Source organism: Rousettus aegyptiacus, unplaced genomic scaffold (genome assembly GCF_014176215.1).
Source record: "Rousettus aegyptiacus isolate mRouAeg1 unplaced genomic scaffold, mRouAeg1.p scaffold_m13_p_10, whole genome shotgun sequence".
Classification (NCBI taxonomy): domain Eukaryota; kingdom Metazoa; phylum Chordata; class Mammalia; order Chiroptera; family Pteropodidae; genus Rousettus; species Rousettus aegyptiacus.
In genome coordinates this window covers 88,946,368-88,968,450 of record NW_023416285.1, presented here as the reverse complement: position 1 = coordinate 88,968,450, position 22,083 = coordinate 88,946,368, and the positions used below count along the sequence as shown (strand labels likewise).

The 22,083-nt window shown below is 46.4% G+C and overlaps 1 protein-coding gene across 3 annotated transcripts in view; it reads left to right on the top strand.

Moving 5' to 3' along the window:
* The first annotated feature begins 9,923 nt into the window (after positions 1-9,923).
* The window catches only part of SLC39A12 (solute carrier family 39 member 12), a 71,910-nt gene continuing 59,750 nt past the window's right edge, over positions 9,924-22,083 (top strand). For 2 of the 3 annotated variants that reach the window (XM_016150622.2, XM_016150623.2), the window contains exons 1-3: positions 10,599-10,817; positions 11,667-12,009; positions 19,503-19,784. In XM_016150622.2, the coding sequence (XP_016006108.2) occupies positions 11,749-12,009; positions 19,503-19,784 (543 nt within the window). In that variant the 5' untranslated portion in view covers positions 10,599-10,817; positions 11,667-11,748. Of the gene's footprint in view, positions 10,216-10,598; positions 10,818-11,666; positions 12,010-19,502; positions 19,785-22,083 lie in introns of those variants that run through there. The other variant, XM_036228157.1, reaches the window with a different exon arrangement.

Below are 22,083 nucleotides of genomic sequence, written 5' to 3'. Positions count from 1 at the left end.
GATCATACCCCTTTTCACGGCAGTGGTTTTATAATTACTTTTTATAAAGCAAATAGAAAAATAATGCAGTCTTTAACATGACCAATAAGATTTTTTTTTTAAAATCTTTGATACTTTAGAAAAGATCCTTCAACTATACAACTTGTTATTGATAATGTGATGTAAACTTTTAGGATTTATCTTGAAATATCAGAAAACCTCTCTTGCATATCATTCATATACAGGTATTAATATTTCAAGGTACTTATTTAGAGTTTTTTCTTTTTCATGTGCAATAAGTAATTTTAAATATCTTTGAATTTGATGATACTCATTAATCAGTTTGTTCATATTGTTTTAATAACAGCATATGATTTTTTTTTTTTGGTGAGGCTTGTATTTTGTGTCAAATTAGCTAAAAATCTAAATCTTTTTCCAGTATGTTCATATGATCACTTTTCTTCATTCTCTTTAGTAACTAAATTACCATATAACCTAAGAGTCTCTTCACTACTTCAATTGATACTGACATTGCAAAAGCTCCCTGAATTGGCTGGAGATCCTGGCTGTACGATGGGCCTTTAACATATCAAAGTTATTCATGGCAGCTCTGAAAGATTAAGTTTAGGTGAAGATTATTAATCTTATTCAACTAGCTCTGTGAGCTGAATGAAAACCTTTCCTATCACAGCTTTCTCCTTATGGGTCTGATTACAGCTTGTGTACATAGAGTTCTCTAGGAGATTTAAGAAACCCTACATGTTCTCGTTTCTGTTGATTTAATTTTTTTTCTTTAAGGGCGAGAAAGTTCAACACTCTGGGCTTGCTTCTGATTCAGGGTTTTGGAAAGGATTCTCAAACTTTGATGAGGGTAAGAACCACATGGAGCCCTTATTCAAAATACGGAATCCTTTGGGCCCGTGCTTATGATTCTGATTCAGTAGAGCTGGGTCAGTAGAGGGGAGTCAGAATGCCGTCAGGCTATGAGGGTGATGAGAACTCTATTTCGGAATCATTTTGCATTGTGGTAGCATTTCCCCAAAGCTGTTAGAAATCTCACATTATCCATGAAGTGAAAGCGGAATGGCCAAATAGTATGAGTTTACTAAAGCTGCAGTTTTTTTTTTCATTCTGTCTGGCAATTAACCAGAAACTATAGATGCTAAAATCTACTTCTGCACTTCTTTTACCGAAAGCCCTTATATAACTGCTATGGACCAAATGTCTGTGTTCCCCACCCCCCAAATTTATATGTTGAGACCTACCCCCCAATATGACAGTGTTAGGAGGAGGGGCCTTTGGAAGGTGATTAGGTCATGATAATGGAGCCCTGACAAATGGGATTAGAGTCCCCAGAGAGCTCCTTTGTCCCTTCCATCATGTGGAGACACAGTGAGAAAATGGTCGTCCATGAAGCAGGAAGCAGGCCCTCTCCAGACGCTGAATCTGCTGGCTCACGGGTCCTGGACTTGCCAGCCTCCCGAACTGCCACAAATAAAGTTCTGTTGTTGATAAGATCTATGGTGTTTTGTTATAGCTGCTTGAATTGACTGAGACGTTGTCCCAGGGCTGTGCCATTCCTACATCCCCTTCGCGATCACCATTAATGAGTATGTGTGAGTTGAAGATTTGTCTGTCTTAAGCCATCTTAGAGTACAAATTTACCCCAGGAGGGGAAAGGTCCTGGGCAGGATTCTAGTCTCTGTGAAAAGAGCCATTTCTTCACACTCTGGGTGATAACACAAAATTGTTCGTCCCCATAGAGACTCCCACCTCATAAAAATGTCAGTCAGTGTCTTTGGGTCGGAGACTCATTTCATAAAGAGGAGAAAATGGAAACCTGCTAACGCTGATGGGCATCATAACTCTACCATTCAGTTTTATTCTCTTGAGAAGTGAAAGGGCAGAAGAAACCTCATCAACTTCTTTGAGAAAAAAAAAATGGAATAAGTATTTTGAAGAGAAATCCATCTCGTATTTTCCCTCACTTTTCTGGAAATCAGACACAAACTTGGCTATCACGGCAATAGGGAAACTAATTAAGTACCGATCATATGCCAGGCACAGTGGCACGTACTCAGATGAATTCCAGATGGTCCTGAAGTGCGTTCAGCTGACTGCCTTGTGCCACTCTGATTTAATTCTAACACTCAGAGGCCGTTGCTCCAGAGCTGGTGGGGACAGAGGAAGGGGACTTGAGGTCTCCAATGAAGAGGCGAAGGATCAGTCATCTCTAGGAACCTACTTCTCTGAATATGACAGTTTGTCTGGCAAGATTTGACTCCCTTGAGGAGGTCCTGGGCTAAGAGATGAGCGAAGCCTCACAGCCTCTAGATGTTTGGTGTTATGGATTTGAGTTTCATAATAAAAAGTCCTGATTTCCTCTGGATGTATCTAGGCTTGTCTTGGGGTCTTTGCTGCCATGTGTCAGCAGGCTGGAACAAGAGATGGATTGAATATGAATTGCTTTTGTCAGAAGAGTCTGTTCCCATATCCTGTGTGCCCTGCCAGCCCCCAAACTGTGGTGAGCCCCCTCCCCACAATGACTGCAGCCTGTCTGATCCACCTGTGCTGGTCTCAAGCACCTGTGATGCGTGTGTCACGAAGCAGGTCCTGGGGCTGCTTCTTTTACTATCCACAAGGCCACTTCTCACCTGGCGTGGACCCGCAAGCTGAACCTGCAGAGCATGGAGACGGAAGCAGATGCAGTTTGGGGCCTTTGCCTGAGCAGCTGCCGCAGACTCCATTGCCAACCAACAGAGAGTCTGGCACAGTCTCCGAGGGGTGTTAGCCAGCTGGGACTCGTGAAGCCCCAGCTCTCCTCAGAGACGTGCCCCCCGCCCCGAGATGTGTCTAGTCACTGGGTGTGTTTTGCTTCCTCCTCGCTCTTGCTTAAAAGCTGGATTCCTTCCTTAAAAGTCAGCAAAATCTCGATACTCTGAACTTTCCACGCAGGCAAACACGTTTGGGGAAGCCAGGCGGTATCAGGTAGCCTTTCCTGTAGCTGGTCTTCAGAGAATCCAAGCCACTATGTTCTTTTGGACCACCTTCAACCAAGTGTATTCCCCAGGGCCAAGCCTCAGGGTATCAAAGAACCGCTTAGAAAGTACTCCCTTCCTCATGAGAAACAGAATGATTTCGCCGAGAGGGCATCTCTGCCAAAACATATTACACAGGCTGAGACAAAAAAAAAAAAAAAAGAAGAAGAAGAAGAAGAAAAAATAAAGCCTAAAGACAATGAGAGTGTTCTTGGTGGAAGTTTTTAACAATTCCTGTTATCAGCCAACCAAAGGAAATTTGGTAGCTGCCATCCACCCTGAGGAGCTCACAAACATATTTACAAAGTGAAAAATGTGGTGTTTCAATGACTGTACAAGATACAACGCTCGGGTAGAGATCCACATCTATAATTCATGCATTTTTCAGCTCGGACCCTGCTCTCTTCAGCTGGTGGAATTCTGGTTTCTGCTGCATTCTGGTTTCTGAAGTGTCAACAGTGGCAACAATGTCAGCTACGAGCTCCAAAGCTGTTGCTGGGACCCAGCCAAGAGCGAGTGGTCACACACACACGCTCTGTCCTGTATGCACCAATTGTAAAATCACAGCTGCCTGACTATTGGCCGCATCTGCGAAAGGTGTCACCCTGGAAAGACCAGCAGGCTATTTCGCAGTTGGCACAGGGAATGGAAGTACGTTCATTTGGTTGAGCTTAGAGGCCAAAGCTCCTATCATAGCAACAACGATCGACACCACCACTCCTGGAGATTCACGTCTGAGATGTCAGTGGTCACCACGGGGTGTGAATTGTTGAGTCAACGGCAAAGGTACCCCCTGTACTGACCACGGGGCTGATGGCCACACCCAATGTTATGTGGATTCCACCAAACCTCACAGCTTTCAACAGGGAGGTTGAGCTATTATGCAGATTGTTGATGTCAAACATTTTGATTGAAGCCTTTCTTAGTACTGCCTTGGCAGGGCTTATAAAGAGGCCGAAGATGGCAGTGGCCTGCATGGCTCCAACACACGGTTAGGGGTTCACGCAGCACACACTGGCACACGCTTATCACTTACACTGCTGCCTTCCATTGGACTGTTTACCAGGCTTTCTTCCTCTGACGAACTGCGATCGTGGGCAGGGATCACGTTCCGTTCATCATTATATCACCAACATATAGTAACACAGGTAGATGCCAAATAAACACCTGAGTATGATAACACATAGATGTGTAAATCATGCCAAACCCTCGTTGAGCACTTTCTATGCGCAAGACACGAATGATATTACTGCTTAATTTCATTTACGTAAACCCTCATAAACCCTCAGGACAGCTTGAAAAAGGTAAGTTTCTACTTTTATCCTCACTTCAAAGTTGAGGAAACTGAGAGAAAGTTTGGAAAACTGATCATGGGTAGGTCGAGGTTTGGTCCAGGGTGAGCCAATGGGGAGACGGTGCAAAGGCCAAAGGCACAGAGGCCGCCCCGTTTCTGGGCTCCCACTCTTCACAACCCCTTTTCTGAAACCATCCTTTTTGTTTTTTGGGGTTTCCCCCCTCCCCTTTCTGTTCTCCAAAGTTTAAAAGGGAAATCCTTGGATCGAGTTATTTTTCTCAATGGGTTTTGTCCACTAAAAACGAAGTACTTCCTTCTCTCCTTAATCAGAGTGAGCATTTCCTCCTCCCACACAGAACACACTACTTTGGTTTAGCGTGGTTTGGGGATGGGTCAAGGTCTCCCACTTAGGCCAAGGCCGTGGGAGAGCAGGGCCTTCATATCGTAGATCTTTGTATTTCACACAAGCTGTAACAATAACTTGCACATAATAAGTAGGTTTTAAACATGGGTTCACTGAGTTAGGTTGTTATTTGTTGAATTAAAGGTTTTTCTGGAAATGATTTCTGGAAAATATACTATTAAGGAAACTATTTCTTTAATAAATGGTAAAGATAACTTTCATTGACTTTTTATCGTTTACTATTCTGAGATTATTTATTTAAACAAATCTCTCTATTTCCTGCCTTATTCTGAACCAGAAGTTGACATTTTAATGCTCCTCTTCCTCAGGGATTTTGCTCAGAGAAGGCAGAACTTCTCCTGTCTTCGATGAGAGCCAGCTTTCATCAAACAGATTATGCCAGGGGACCTTAAGGATGAGAGGAGAGAAGGGTGCATCTCTGAGGGAAGAGAGAGAAAGAAGCACATTACCCCCGCAGGCACTGGGCTCAGTGAGGACCAGAGCCTAATTCACTGCATCGAGGTGGTGTCCTGGGGTGACAAGACTTGAGTGGCTAAAATTGAGACAGAGGGGTTTCCAGTCTTGGCAAAGATTTGGAGCTCCAGGTGCCAGGTAGAAAGGCAGAAGCAGTGAACAAAAGCAGACCGCGAGGATTAGAATGAGCCTTTTCCACATCTGCAGATTACAAGACATGTCACGTTGTCGCAAGGTATTAGGGTGTGTGCGTTTGGACAAAAAGGATGTTACGAGATAAGGGTGTATGGGCCTCTCTCAACCAAAACTCCAAGCATAGGCAGCCAGGATGCCTACGGTGACTTGGAATGTACCTTTAGAGCCCAGGCTTTTTCCTCTGTCTGTCTGCTCCTCCAACTTGAGAGAGGCCGAGGGGGGCACCTTGTTCTCACGGGAGCCTCACGTGGCGTCACTTCTGTGTTTCGGGCAGGAGGTCCTCTTCGATGTCCCCCAGCGGTCTCCCACTCACAATGATCTCAAAACCATGTCATGAGCGCAATGAGTCTAGAAAATGAAGGCTGTTAGCTGGGCGCTTTGCTGTCTTAAACAAGGGGAAGGAGGAGGAACGGATTTTGGGGACCATCTGCAGAGTCTGCCCCTCGAAGCTTCATTCCCACAGGAAGGACCAAGGAAAGACGAGAACAGAGAAGGGAGGAAATAACAAAAAGAGCAGGAATTAATGACACGGGAAACAAGCTGTGACGAGGGTCACGGAAAGCCAAACTGAAAGGTGAATTTTTGAAGTGACTAATAAAATAGATCCACCTCCAGGAAAACTGACAATATAATGAGTAAAAACAATGAGCTTCAAAATCATGCATATGAACAACCTAGTTTATGTTAAAAAATAGAAACTAATAGGTACATTAACATCTGTTATCTGATAGAGAGGCCACCCCCTTTTTAATATATATATTCTTAGGTATTTTCTGCAGTTTTTAAAACTTAGCAATCGTTAGGCATTTTATAAGAAAAAGTATCCTTTGAAAGTTGCACATAATTGTGTGTGTGTGTGTGTGTGTGTGTGTGTGTATTTTTAAATCATTTTTGCTGTCAGCTTCCAAAGCAAAGACAACCTAAAGGGCTGAATTCGAAACAATGGACGCTGTCTAACTGTTGGAAATCCAGTGATGCCAGCAGCGTCACAGAGTCTGGCTGCTTGCCTGCAGGAGCTGCCTTTCAGTCCAATATTCTGCTTCTTCTTAAGAAAAGAGTTTAGAGAAGGAGTAACATTTGTTTCAAATGTGTGGTGCGAAGTCCTGTTGACAAGGGCGTAAGGTTCTATCTAACAGTCTGCAGTTTTCTTAAAATGTTTCTTTTCTTTTTCTTTTTTTCCCCTCCCCCCCCCCAGAGAGTTTTTGGGCTGATGGAACTTTGGAGGGAAAGCAAAAAATCAAAATGTAGCAGATTATTTCCTTCCTGTGGGCTCTTGGCTGTATCCCCCATGCTGCATTATAAATAAAACCGTGGGATGGTATCACGAAGGAAAGTTGCTTGCTGGTATAAGCACCAGTCTTTGAGGGTCATGGGCCCAGATCGGTGGTGGCACCTGTTAGCCGTGTGACCCTGGGTCTTTCTGAAATGCACAGTGAGAAGTTCATCTGGTTCAACCGATAATACATGAGAAAATATACGGGAAGTTGCTTCGCAGAGTGCCTAGGCGTTGCACGCACTCAAAAATGTTAATACACATTCTATAATCGTTATTTAGAAGGGTTAGTGTCTTGGAAAAGAGGGAAATCGGTGCAAAGGGGCACATGGGGACAAGCTAGGCCCAGAGGCAGCTCAGAGTGGTGGGACCTCGTATTACGTCCAGAGATGGCTGTGTGTGCTGGGTCCTCAGCGTCCGGCCTTGTCCCCAGCTCCAAGCTTCCTTTCCTCAGGACATTTACTGGACAAGCTAATGCATATATAAATCTGGGAGAATTACAGACGCGAACGATGGTGCCTGGAGTTGTGTTGTGTCCAACCCACAAAGCTGTATCCACAGCAGGTGGCCCTGACCCGCACCTGCGAGACGCCTGGACTCTTGTCTCAGTGCCTTCTTCCTTTACTGCCGTCTTGTTCTCGCAGTTCTGGGGGAGGTGGGGGGAGCTTTAAATTCTTTCTGGGCCAAGGCAGGGTGCGCACCGCACCGACAGGAGGAAGGAGTTTGAATGTCTGTGTTTGGGGAGAGCCTGCCTCAGATGACACCGTTGCCACCCGGGGCCACCTGCCCGCTGAACATCACGCAGGAGCAAATTAGCTCCCGTTTACCCAGTTGGTTAGTTAACACGTGGGACTCGTCGTTACCCCGAGAAGCCGGTTTGGATGGCACACGTGGCCGTGTTTAAGAGATGCTGACTTCGGGATCGCGAGGGAGGCAGGCGGGTTGGGCGAAATCGAAGCTGAAACCCAGAGTCGAGCCGGGAAGACGACGCGGCCGCATTCAGCTAGGTGTTTTGTTTCTCACTTCGTTGGACGGAAAAGTCGCCTCGCGGGGTTTATGCAATCATCAAATCCGAACTGGGCAGGTCATGGTGGGCAGTCACACCCCAGGTACGCGACTTTTCAGTGAGACATTTTTCTTGGCCTTCAGCAAGTCCCGTCCACTGTTTCTGTGCATCGAGGTCAACGCCTTGGAAATGAGCCGGCACGACCCTCAGGAGAGCACGGGATCTCGTTGCTCGCCCTGTGAGCAGATCCCGCCTCGTGGACCACCCGCCTCCGCCCCCCCATCTCTGCGTTCCCTCCTTAATTTCAATAAATGCACGAAATAAGCTGCAAAGCTGTTATTCTCTGGAGCATGTGAGATCTCGCTCCCTGGCATATATCATCAGTTTGGCGTAAATAAGCTCTCGGAAACATTCTCTACAGTTTTAGACGTTTCTTACGCAGACTTTTTTTTTTTTTTTGTCATCTGCCTGCCAATCATCTGCTGCTTTGTCCGCACGGGGCCTACATCCGGGGCTTCTCCCTGCCCCTCCATATTGCAGACTCACCCTGGGACAAGAGTAGAAACCTGGTCGGTGGCTGAATTGTAGGTATGACTGCGAGCAAGGGTCCCCAAGCTCCGGGCAGTGGGCCGTACAGGTCTGTGTCCTGTTAGGAACCGGGCCGCACAGCAGGAGGCGAGCGGCGGGCCAAGCGAAGCTTCATCTGCATCTGTAGCCGCTCCCCAGCGCCAGCATCACCGCCTCGGCTCCGCCTCAGGTCACCAGGCATTAGTCCTCCTAGGAGGACTGGTCTCTGGTGACAGGGTAGAACAAGACTTGGGGGCAAACAACGCTGGCTCCAGCACGTGCCCATGGGAGGAAATTCACTTTGGGAGCCTTGGGGCTTTGTGGCTAGTGGTGGTGACGGTGTTGGGAGCGGCTGAGACTGGTGAATGGCGTTGGAGAATTCCTGCAGGAGGTGCCCTGTCGGGGCCCAGTTACGAGGAATCTGTAGCCCGGAAATACGAGACTCCTGGACGTCGGCACAGGAGAATCAGCAAAAGTCCCCAAGTACCGAGAGGGGCACTGTCCTGGGAGCACTGGTCACAGCAAGTCAGGGCGCGGCTCTGTGGCAGCCGGGAGGGTTGCACAGTGGCACTTGGGCAGGGAGGGCTGATTTCAGGACCCGTTAATTGCAGCTGGGCTGGGAGGAGAGGGCTTAATTCTGGAAACAAGGCAGAGCCCAGGTACTTAAAGGTGATGGGGGAATGGGATGATTTGCTCAGCAGGTTCTGGCCTACAGGAGTCCTCACTTTATTGCCCTTTGCTTTGTGGTGCTTCACAGATATTGTGTTCTTTTTTGTTGTTTGTTTGTTTGTTTTTTTACAAACCGAAGGCAAGACCCTCCCCCAGCAGAGATGGCACGTTTGCTTTATGGTACACTCGCTTTATTGCCGCAGGCTGGAGCCAAACTGGCAGTAACTCCGAGGTACACCTATGTTTTCCCTTAGCAACCCCCTACCCAAGTTTCTGAGGCTCGGGTAGAGACTGAGGCTGAGCCTGCAAGTGATGCTCAGATGGTCCGGTTGTGGTTTGATCAACTTTAAGACCCACGTAGCCAATTGAGATGAATTGGGAACCTTTATTAGCCGGCCGGCGACTGACTCTCTACCACGCAGGGTTAGAGGAGGTCAGCCCCGAGCTCCCAAAAGATGCAGTTTATAAAGCCTAGAACCACACCCTGGTTAATATCAAACAAGCAAGCAGATTACAGAAGCAGAAGTTGGCTCAGTTGAAAAATTTCCAGCCTTAACAGTCCCCCTGTAGGGAGTGGTGAGCAGGAGCCCGCAGGGCCCTGCGTCCGGTGTCTCTCTGGTCCTGAGCCCAGGCTCTCCTTGCTGCTCTGCCTCTTTGGGATCCGTAGCTGGCAGGTCTTGACCAAGTCCTCACCCCTCTCTGTGGGACTCACCATCCGGGGCTCTAACTCTAGTTAATCTCACCCCCGAGCTCAAAACCAACAGGCCAAGTCCCATCCCTTGACAGCTGAGATGAATCCAAGTGTTTGTGATACACGATTAAAGAGAAGTCCGGAGTGTTCTGGGAGCGTTTATGCTTTTTGCATTGCTATCAGTGGCACTGGCCTTCCCTGAGGATAATCTCGCCCTGTTGTTCCCAGTTTTCATTTGCAATCAGTGATCGAGGAGACCAGTTACCCCAGCTTCTTTCTCGGATTTCTTCTGTCTCAGCAGCAGCCGGGTCCTCGCCACCCACTGCCAATAGAATTGCACTCAGAAGCCTATTCATCCCTTCCGTTCTGCAGAGTCGCTTCCTCTTTCTGTGCCCTGCGGGCCGTTTACACGTACCCAGCCCGCTTTGAGATGCTGGGTTTTATCTTCCCTTACGTCCTATGAAGTTTGCCACTTTGTTCTCTCACTCCTCGATTCACTAATAACTTATTGAGAGCCTGTCCCCCAGAGCCTGAGGGGCCCTGTGTCATCCTTTCCACTGCAGACTCTGGGCCCAGAACACGTACAGCTCGTTAAAGATCCCCGCTCAGCTCCACTCACGTCCCAGGTAAGAACTTTGTTCCTCCAACAAATGCTTTTTCTTCGCGATTGAACCTCTCTATTTACAAATCTACCACCACCTTAAATCTTTTCAACCTCTGCACCTTGCAAAATAAATAAGGTGCTAAAGAGCCTGCCTTTTCAGCAAATCTTTGGTTTGACTACGGATAAAGCCCTTATCGCAGAACCAACTGGAAAAAAACAAAAAACAAAAAACAAAAAACCTTGATCTCATACTAAAACCTTTTATTTTGCAAAGCGAAATCCTTTGACTTCGCTCATGTCCCTGAAAGGGCAAGTGACGTAGATGATTCTGAGAAGATTGGTAAATATCGGTATAAAATGGCAGGTTCCGTAGCCACATTTATCTGATTTTCCTGAAAAACTGCCAGAGAGAAAGTTCTCACTTTTATCCACCTTCATTGTTACCTCCGGAGCAGCTCTCTCCATAGCAACTGAAAACTTCGCTGGGCTGGAATAATCCTCTCCAGCTTCCAGCGCACAGGCAAGGAATTTTAAAAACGAAGGACTTTGTAACCACAAGATACTCTCGGAGGTTTGAGAGGCTGCAGGGCTCCAGAAAAGTAATCATTTATCTATCTTCTGAAGGTAAGCACTGGGTTTAGAAATGCTTGTCTCATCTGCTGTCATTTTAAAAATACTAACATAAGAATCTTAAACTCCTTTTCCTTTTTATTAAGCATAAAAGTAATCCCAGTATATTCGGCACTGCCACCCACAGTCATAACTAGCTCATCTCTGGGCCAGGATCTGACAGGAGAGACACTGTTTTCATTTCTTAAGCAATTAGTTGAAGAGATTAATTTTTTTTTTTTTTCCAGAAAGCTGATTAGCTCTAAAGTCATGCCCGACCCTTTAGCTGAGTGTGTGGCTTTCTCATGTCATGGCTCACAAGGTCTTGAAATTCTCTTGTTTTTTAAAGATAGTTTGTACTCTTAATAAACTAACCTAGAAAACGACGAGCATTTTCTAGATGTTACTACTTTCTTCCAGGACCCTTCTTTGTCTAAAACCTTCTCACTCAACATGATATTGGTAACTCATTATTTTCTCTTTACTTTTACTTAGTTATTTCAGTAACGAGGACCGCAAACCACTGCGGGTCTCAACAATGAGATAAAATGAGAGTGTTCCCTGTCTCTGGTCCCATGACTTGTATCACCTGCAGGATAAGCAGGAAAACTTACTCTTTCTCAATTTTGATTCTAGGTTGAGTTCACAGAGAGGCAGTAGAATGAACTTCTTGACTGTTCTACAGTTTGCAGGTCTACAACCACCATAGTTTCCTGTTCTTTGGGGTTATAAATGACCTACAGACCCCCCGTTGTTCAGAAAGAGCTTGCCATTGCAAATCAGCTTAGCCACCCAATTAACGAATCCTTTCAAACATGTTGCAGGCCCAATGATTAAAGCCTTTATTTTCCCCCTTTACCACAGAAATTCCTCTGGTTACAAGTTCCTACCGTGAACCCTCACCCACCCATCTCCATCAAAGACGTGAGGTCAAGGAAGCGGGGAGATGAGCTTCCAGACAAAGCATTCGGTATTCTCAGTGCCGTTGTTCCTTCTGCTCAGCTTTGTTCCCTCTACTGAGACAGAAAAGCCCTCCGCCCAGGATGGCGGTGGCGCTTGGAGTTCTGGCCAACTGACAGAAGTCCTCCGAGGTCTCTCCACTGGCGACCACCCACCCCTGAACCACTCGCGAAGCTTCGTCAAAGCGTTGCTGGAGAGAACCGGCTGCCCACGCAGGACCCGTGGGAGCCCAGGAGACTGTCATCCGGTTAGTGCACGGAATGGGATCAGGTGTTAGGTCGGGCATGTTCACACGAGAGCGACGGTCTCTCGCCACGTGCTTCAGTGAAGCAGCATTGAGGGCAAGCCTTCCAGTACCCCAGGGTGCAGTGCGCCGTGGTATACCAGCTCCCACATCTGGGAGTCAACAAGCCATTCGCATGCTGCATAAAGCATTTTAAGACAAGGAGACTACTTTTGTTAATTTAAATGGAAATGCTCGTGTAAGCCTGTCTACCACCCTTCTGCTGGTTGAGAGGTATGGATGTGTGGTGTGAACTGAGTTCTCTCTTCTTTCTGGTTTAACTAATCCCTTTTGAGAGCTTGTGGTGAATTTGCACATGATTAGTAAGCTAGCTAGAGGCTGTTTGTTTTCTGAGGCATAATAATAGTGATCTGATAGTGGTCTACTGTTGGATTTTTAAGTCCTTTCTCCTGGATATTGATTGGCTGTGTTCTATATATTTTCGCATGGTGGATAGTGAATGAATTGGATAATCATCTTCTCAAAACTGGGGGATCTGAGCTGAGGAAGGGGTGTTTCTCAGGTGGAGCTAAAATGAGACCCAACAAAACACCCATGTTGGGGCCTCCTCTTCCAGAGATTGTGATTGAACTTGCCCGGGATGGAATTTTTTAAAAAAATCTCTGCAGGCTACGTTAATGTATAATCAGCGTTAATGTAAAATCAGCATCTAATGTGAAATCAGAATGTCCACATGGGAGTGGATAAGGTGGCGTGGTGGGGGGGGGGATTAACAGGAGCGGCACAAGAGGTAAGATACACGTCTTAAAATGACCACAGAAAACACAGCCATGCTTCACCATCCCTTTCCTGACCGATGAGATTTTTCAGAATGAACCCACAAATAAATAGAGGTGCCAAAACATTAATAAGAGAAGCAAATAGCTGCCCCCACCCCCCAATGACTTTTGGCAGACTTGCTCACTCCTGATTGGTTGTCGGAGGGATGGTTCTCAGCCAAGCGGTTTATTTTTTTCGTGACAGAAGGGTCTTGCTCATAGAGAAAATTTTTCTCTTCTGTGCAAACAATAAATAATTCAATAATTAGTACAGTTCCCAAGGGTTCCCAGAGGCAACTTGTGTTTCAATAGGCAACTCAGCTGTGATGACATTAATTGATATATATAGCAACATGAGACTTCCCACTGGAAATAACTAGGAGTCACGTCTTATTAATGCCTTCTGAGAATTCGCTTCAGGGAAATGTTCTTCTCTAACGGCACGAAGTGCCTTTTTGAGTCTGAATATTAGCTTAGCTAGGGAGAATGTAAACACGCAGACTTGTCCTCCAATTTTTTTTTTTTAGGTGGGAGGGAGGAGTTGTTTTGCACTTTGTGGGTTCCGTGACATTATTGAGAGTTTGACTGAGTTAGCTCCTGTTTGAATTAGTTCCATCCTCAGGAAGTCAAACACTATCTTTAATAGTCTCGCCCTCTTGCTATTTCTCTTCCTCTGTGAAACAGACTGAAGTTAAAAAAATAAATAAATAAAAAGGGAAATCTCAGATTAGCCTGTTCAGAGGGCGACCATTCCCCCGGATCACCTGTAAGCAAGGAGCCACGAAGTCTCCCTGTGTCGTTCATAAAGTGCCAGAAAGAAGCAGTGTCCTACCGATTTCACAAACGCCCACCTTCATGACACAAACCACGGGATTCAGGTTGTTGAGTCCTTTTTGTCTTTTCGGGGACTTTGTGCACTGAGAGGCAGCGTACGTATTAGAAATTTTCTGGTAAAAAGAGGGCAGAAGAGCAAGTTCATATCCCTAAATGTCTTAAAAAAAAGACGAACGTGGGGAATCTTGCCTTGGTAAAGAGGAAAAAAAAGGCCCCGATTTTATTTTATGTATACGTAAAAGCCTATTTCTTTTTTTTTTTTAATTTTAAATCTGAAATATTTGAGAGCGCTGGGCATTTACGACTAAATCCATTCAAGCTGCTACCTTGGGAAATGAAAAGTCTTGCCCGATGGATCATGGCTTCTCTTTTTAATGAGAAGGGTTTGAATGGAGTTTTAATGAATTTAATGAGGGATTAAGTGACTCCCAAAGAATAAATGCCACTTCCATCCGAGAACCAGGACCCTACCTGGGCTGCAGGTGTGGCGAGGGGAAGAGACCCAGGTATCTGCCTGAGCCCGTGACTGGCCCGAACCCTCGTTCTGGCACCTTCTAGCTGCTGGGGTATGCTGAGCCTCAACTCCCTCAGCTCTAAGACCGGGGTGGTGGCTTCCCCCTCGGGGAGCTCTCTGTGTGGACCACGTGGACTATTCAGGGGATGCAGACCCTCCCCTCCATCCCTTTACCTTCCCTGTGCCTCAAGGACATGTCCAGTCTCCTTTTCCAGGCACACTGGAGCCTGGTTTATGAAGCGCCTGCAGTGCTGCTGAGAAATAATAAGCCATTCCTTGGCACGCCCCTCCCGCTCGGCTGTCCAGGGGCTTGGGGTTTTGAGCCAAGCTCTCCAAGCCCTTCTCAGACACGTTGGAGGAGGAGAACCGCAGCCTCAAGGTCCTGCGTTTAACGTACACCGCTCCCCCCCCATGTGTCATAGCTGTCGGGATAAAGTGGGAAAAGCATCAAGCTTTTTCTTAAGTTTATCCAACAAATTGATCTTAACTCTTCTCCATTAAGACTTTTTCTCAGTCCGAAATGCTGCTAAATCCAGCACAGACCCGCAAAAAGCTAGTGCCTGCCATCTGCCAACATCCTTCCAGACCTTTGTTTCAATTAACAAAGGAATAAAGAGAGATACAATTTCCCTCTTGTATTTTACAGCCAATTGTTAGCACCCCCACGCCCCCCAAAAACACATCTTATAAAAATCTGAGAACTTGCGTAAAGGTCATTGGGTTTACTTATAACCCAGAATCAAACTCTACACATCTTTTGGGCTAAAACGCCTACGGTTTACCCTGCAGGTGTGACAACTGCCTTATTCATGTAGAAGAGGAAAGATTTCATGTCATTGTCATTGAGGATCTCACCTGGGCGCCACAAACAAGAAACAGAGCTGAATTAAGCAGCTCAAGGAGGCAATCCCACTGGGCTGCAGCGTGCCACAGAAAATTATTGCCAAGTATGAGAGAAGTCCATTTAGTTTAGTAAGGAGGGCTTCTCGCATTTTAACTAGGCTTCCCACCAGAGTTTATAAAGTCTTAAAAACGAATTCCTGGAATCTATGGGTTTTTTTTCTCTCTCTCTCTCTTCAGACTTATGCTTCCACCCGACAAGATTAAAAGGAAAATCAATGGATTATTCCTGAATGAGCCCATTCTTCTTTAACAAAGAATCACTTCACCAGAGTCAGAGCTTTGGACAAATCTTGATGCCTATGGGGTGACAGTGTGTGCACAGTTTTACTAAACATCCTCTCCCAAACCCAGCTGAGCCTCTGCAAACACTTGGACAGCTGAAGCTAGTGGCGATGAACTGAAAATTTCAGTTTCCCCTTGAACCCCATCCTTCCCCCCAGAGGAAAATTCACATTTTCTTAGGTTGGCTCTTCTGACGTTCCCTACCGCATTCTTTCTCCAAGCCACCGCCTTCTGCAGGAAGGGACGGTGTCTGAAAGTCAAGCACCATAGAAAAGTGCCAAGTGTTCAGCCCTTAGTCACTTGGTTCACCGTTAAGCTTCCTTTCAGCAAGCATCACAAAATTAAAGCAACATCTGTTCATTCCAGAACGACAAACAGACAAAATGAGCTGCTTCCACAACTACTTAAAAGTTTTCAAAGTCGAACTGATTCTCCTTCCAAGCCGTATGCTTTTTGCAAACCATTTCTGGAGCGAACATCTGCAGGGTGACTGATGTTACCCTCTTCTCTGCCGCCCCATGCCACACCCCAGCCGTCCCAACCCTAGGAAGAGACGTAGCGAGGGCATCGCGGAGAAGCCACGAAGGGCCGGGGGTCTCAGGCCCCTCAGATGGGATGCCGGGTGGCCACACCACTGTCGTGTGCTGTCACCCGCGCCCTGGCCACACGTGCGGTCCGGTGGCCTCGCGGAGTTCCTGCTCTCCATGTTCTTGATGCTCTTCACCTCGCCTACCCAGCCCCTCCCGGCAGCCTGGACAGCGCTTGGAAGTCTGTGACCATGAACCCTTTTAACACTCTGGGGGTGCCGTGTGCTCCCCGATGGGTATCAGAGCCTTACTGATCCCCCCCGGCCTCCTCACGAGCTGTATTTCTTCCGACCAAACGGGAGGAAGAGAGAATTACTGGGTGAGGGGCCGCACGGCGAGTACATAGTTGGATCCACAGCTTATCTTCTTCATGCCATGAAGCAGTGGAATAAGAGAATAAAGTATTATCACTGGCAGAGCAGGAGTGAAGACTGGGCGACCACTGTTGGCTGTGTTTGCCTCCCCTTAGTTTTCACGTAGACCGTGGGTTCGCCTTCCTCAGAAGGAAGAGTTTATACTTGATTCTGTGCAGCATCCTTGCATACTGCCTATAAATGTACCTATTCCTTAATTCATTATACATTAAATAATTGGGTAATTGATATTCTACATGCTTTATATTTGCAGAAATTTTTGGCAGATGATTGTCTAGGTTGGGGACTTTTTTTTTTTCTCATTCAAAATAAGGTTCCCGCCATCAAAAAAAAATTAATTATCTGACACTTTTTTCAGAACCGATGAGATTTATACATTGAAAATACCTGAATCCATAAGGCACTTAGCACTCTTTTGGACACATGGCATCCAAAAATCGATAGCTAATATTACCAATACTTTGGTTTCAGGAGGTCATTTGGTACAAGGAATGGCTTTATTACCCTTGTTTCAAACTGATTTACCTTTTTGGGTCTCGATATCAGTTCGGCCAACAGCTACTAAGCCACGGACCTTTCTCGTGGGCTAGTTAGGGGACAGAGAGGGGCTGCTTGTTTCAGTGATGGAGCTTAATTAATATGCAGATCGAGCGGGTCTTGCTGGGCAGCCTGTCCCTCTGTTGGCTCGGTCTCGTCCCCTCATAGCCAAGTTGGTGTGAGCCTGGAGTCTGTGTGGCTTGTGAAGAATGTGATTAATGCTCCGCTTTAGAGATGGATGACATGTTTGTTTTTGACTCTGATCAGATGTTACCCAGTGGAATACACAGAAGGCATGGGATTAGAACCTCTGAAACTTCTATTTCAGAGAACAGATTGAAAGACATTATAGTAATATAATATTATGATTATGGTGACAAGGTGGGCAAAATGGCTAAAAAGGAGTCAAAATGTGCAAACTTCCAGTAATAGAATAATTAAGTCCTTGGGGGGTGTGCGCAGCGTGGTGACTACAGCTAACACTGTCGCGTGCTTGAAACTTGCTAAGGGAGTAGATCTTAAAACGTTCTCATCACAAGAAAAAAGAATTTTTAACCATGTGTGGCGATGGGCGTTAACTAGATGTGTTGTGATCATTTTGCGATATACATAAATATCAAATCGTGATGTTGTACATCTGAAGCTAATATGATGCTATATGTCAAGAGCACCTCCATTACGAAATAGGTGTTAGAGTGCATTGTCCCGCAGTGGGACAAATCCCTCCGGGACTCAAGTGCCTTCGTTCTGAGCTCGGTGCCCTGTCATGGGCTGCTTCTCTGGAGCTCCCTGGAGTTCTCTGGAGCTCCCTGACCGTCTCTCCAGGAAGGCAGCTCCCATCTTGCTGGGAGGGGGTCCCCTCTACACCCCCTGTGTCTGCCTCATTCTCACTGTCCCGTCACATAACCCCGAATACCCCTTTGTGCCACGTCATCTTTGATTTAGATGAGCCGGGTGTTTGTCCGTGAGTTGTGAAACGCATAAAGCACCGTGGAAACAGCTTCGGCCATTCTCGTAGGTCAGATAAAGGAGGCAGGTGTTCATGCGTCCTGTTTTCACACCTCGAAGTGCCGGACACGGCACTGGATGCCGAGGCGAACTGTGCACAAAGCAGATGAAGCCGGCCTTGGTGGACCAGTTGTCCTCAAGGGGAGAGAGGAAAACCAAAGTTGGCGAAGTCATTTTAGAATGCTAGCGCTATGAAGAAAATTTTAAAAAAACGGTGTGTGCCAGACCTGCCCCTAGCTGCCTGTGGCCGTTGGGCACTCGATGTGTGGCACGGCTCGTCTGAATCGAGTGTGCTGGCCAGTGTGGAACACACACCAGCTTTCCAGACGCGGCAGGACGCAAAGAACACCAAATCGCTCGTTAGTGATTCTTTTCTTTAGCCGTAGGGTGTAAACTGTCAAGGGCGTTGCATTGCTTTGCAGTCCTGCTAACGATATACGCGAGTTGTGGTTTCTCTGGATCCTGACAGCGTTTAGTATTGTCAGAGTTTTTCCTTTCTTTTTCTTTTCTTTTCTTTTTTTTAAAAAGCCATTCTAATGGGTATGTAGTGGTTCTCATCATGGCTGTATTTCGTGTTCCCCTAGTGGCTAATGCTGTGGAATATCTTTTCATGGGCTTATTTACCACCATCTCTTCTCTTTGGTGAAGCGTCTGGTCTATTCCTTAACTGAATTGTTTGTTTTTCTACTGTTGAGTTTTAAGAGTTTTCCCCCCTCTCCCTCCCGCTCCTTTGTCAACCATCAGCTTATTTTCTATATCTATGGGTCCATTTCAGCTTTGTTTTGTGCATTGTTTTGTTTTATTTTTAGATTCCATATATAAGTGAAATCATATGTAATTTCGACAAATTTTGATTCCATGTTGGAATGAATCTTGTATATAGAAGTTTCAATGATTCTCTATGATTAACATATGATAAAAAAATATGATCAATTTCACCAGTTCCTTTTTACTTTTTAAAATATGGCTACTAGAAAATTTAAAATGATAGGCGTGGCTCACATTTGTGGCTTGCCTTATATTCCTACTGAACAACAGGGTTCAGTAGGAGTTGGGGCTGGGGGCCTTCAACTCCAGACAGGGCGTTCAGAAAGCATCCATGAGAGGTGGCGTTTTAAACTGAGACCGGAGAAGTGAGGGGAACGAAAAGACCTGAGAGCGTGTCGGGGGGAAGCTTGGTGGAACTGATAGAAAAATCACAGGGCAGACGTTTGACGACAGAGGTGGAGAGAAGCTAACATAAGTTCTGGGAGGTAGTGTAGTCAGGAGCCCGTTGAAGGAGAAAACTGCAAGGAGCTTGGATTTCATTCTAAATGCAGTGGGGGCATCGCTTTAAAAGCCAAAGAGGCTGGTTTTACTCAAGGTAGCAAATGAATGACTTGTGGCACGGTAGTTGGAGAGAACGGACCACTCTCAGAGACTAAGGACGCACTGGGAGGGCATCGCTGTTATGTGAAAGTCCAACCACGGCTCTCTTATTCGAATATGGCTGTTGAGCCTACTCACTTTCCCCTCCTGCCCATACAGTTACGAGCAGTGGAGACTCTGCAGTCACCGGTGTTGGGAGTATTAGCTAAGCTTTGTCTCTGTTTCTGTCTGTTTTCATTTTTGTTTGTTCTCGTTTTCGTTTTTCACCCAGTGCTTTGAACCAGATGCCCTGTTGCTAACAGCTGGAGGAGATTTCGAAGACCAGCTCAGGGAGGAAGTGGTGCAGAGAGTTTCTCTTCTCCTCCTCTATTACATTATTCATCAGGAGGAGATCTGTTCTTCGAAGCTCGACATGAGTGAGAGGGAGTATGAGTTTTACCTCCACAGCCTCCTCAGCCTCCGGCAGGACGAAGACTCCGACTTCCTCTCCCAGAATGAGATGGAAGATATCCTGGCGTTCACCAGGCAACATTTCCACACTTCCAGAAGCCAGGTAAGAAGGCAAAACGGCTAAGCGACTCCGCTACCAAGACGCAGTCTGGGAGCCTTATTTTTCATCAATTATTTATTCCCGAGACTTCCGAGGACTTCTAACAGAAGTTAAGTGTTTGTGGTTTTTAGCTATGGGGTGTTAAGGCGTGTAATCTGAAATTCTGAGTCTAAAGGGGAAACAGAGTGACTAATTATTGTAAGATGAGTTTGAGCCAGAAGTCGGGTGGGCGGGCCGGCGGGCGGTCCAGGTGACAGCGCAGCTGTCTTCTCCTGAGGCCCCCTGAGCAGGAAAGTAAGTGTGAATCACACCTTATGATCGGTCTCCAAGGACGAACCCATCGAGGTCGAGCCACCGGGTCTATTTGTCTTGACTTCTGGCTGGGAAGAGAGAAGGAAAACCCAATTTGAGAGCGCCAAATTAATTATTTCACCAAAGCGGCAGCTTGCAAACAGCATGATTCATGACAGTGCAGACGGTGTCTGTTTTGTGGTTTGAGGCGGGCTGCCTGAGTTCGGGGTGCCTGCAAGTGCTTCTCTCCTCTCGCGCCTCCCACCGCCAGGAAGTGGCCCGTGGTCTCCTTTTAGCGTCATCATTACCCCAGAAAACCTGGCTTTCACCAGTTACCTTTTTGCATTCCACTTCGCAGTGGGAAAGTTGAGCAGATACATTTCTCTAGACATAAGAAACTTTTTTAAAAATAATAGTTTCTGAAAGACTTCATTGAGGAGCCACCAGCACGTTTTGAAGAGTGTGGGGAAACATTGTTTTTTTCCCTTGAGATATTCGTCAATATGTGTCTTAGTCCGTTTGAGCTGCTATAACAAAAATGTGGTACACTGGGTATCTTATAAACCATGGATGTTTATTTCTCACAGTTTTGGGTGGTGAGAAGCCCGAGATCGAGATGCGGGCAGATTCGGTGCCTGGTGTGAACCCCTTCCTGGTTCACAGGTGCCGTTTTCTTGCTGTGTCAGGGGCAGGGAGCTCCCTGGGGGCCCTATTATAAGGGCACAAATCCCATTCCTGAGGGCTCCACCCTCATCACCTCATCACCTCCCAAAGGCCTCACCTCCTAAGGCCATCGCTTTAGGGATTAAGATTTCAACATGTGGGTTTTGGGGGGACACAGGCATTTAGACTATAGCAACATATATTGATGAATTTGATTTTTGGCTTCAATTCTGGCTCCTAGGAACCCAAAGGTATCATGCTCCAGCTTACCGGCCAGCAAACATATCCTCTAATTTACTCTAGATATGTTTAATTTTTCTCGTTATTGGCAGAACGAGTGGAAAAACTATTTCCTAAGGACTCTGCGAACATCACTTCAGTAGCTAATCTCAGGGATCTCAAAATCTGGCCATGTTTTTTGTTTGTATTTCCAATTGAGAAAATGAGGTTCCTTCATAAAATCTAGTTTTCTGCTGAAGTGAGGAAGTGTGCCTACATATCATTTCCCCAGCGCAACACCTGTGTAACACAAGACTGGTTCAGATTGGCCACCAGGATTTCGGTCATCCTATCTGCTCCTGCCTTTTGATGTCTGATGCGGATCAACTGGAAATGGCAGCTCAGCACTCAAAAAGCAGAGGATGTGTGTATATTTGACACAGATTTCTGGGCTTCTAAGTGTTTGTGAGATTAAACATTTCTATAACAGAGTAAAATAAGCCAGTCTTACATGCAGACCTATTTTATCCATCTCTTCAGTCAAGAATTGAGCTCTTGTTGAGTCGTAACCCTTGTTAGGCTTGGGACCCCCTGCCTCCCGGAGGAAAGCATTGTCTCTGGTTTTTGTGTGGGGTCCTTTAGCCCGTTCCCCCGGGCTAGGAATCTTTTAGGAAATCAGTCAGTCCAGACTTTCACAGGCCTGATGCCACCTCACTGCAGGGTGCTCTTCTGTCTGACTAGAAGCTGCGGGTCACGGAAGGTGCTGGCAGACCAGGCCTGTCACTGCTAGCATCCCTAGGTCGTGGTCTGCAAAAGCTTAATCTCCATAGGTCAAGCCACCAATAGCCACTCCAAGTGGGTCTTAACCAGCTCACCAAGAAAAACAGCTTTACTCCACAGTACCCTAATCTAGCCATCCTCCTCGGTAAGCCCAGAGTGTAAAGGTCCCTCCATTCCTTCATGCCGTTTTGTCCAAACTGCTGTGTTTTATCTTCCTGACTCGACCTCTTAATGCTCATCCCTTTCCCTGTTCTTTCCGCCATTTGCCATTTCCGTGGTAGGTGAACAGGAATCTGTACCGAATTCCCCACTAGCCCTGCCTCTTAAGTGGAGGATGGGTGCCGTGACC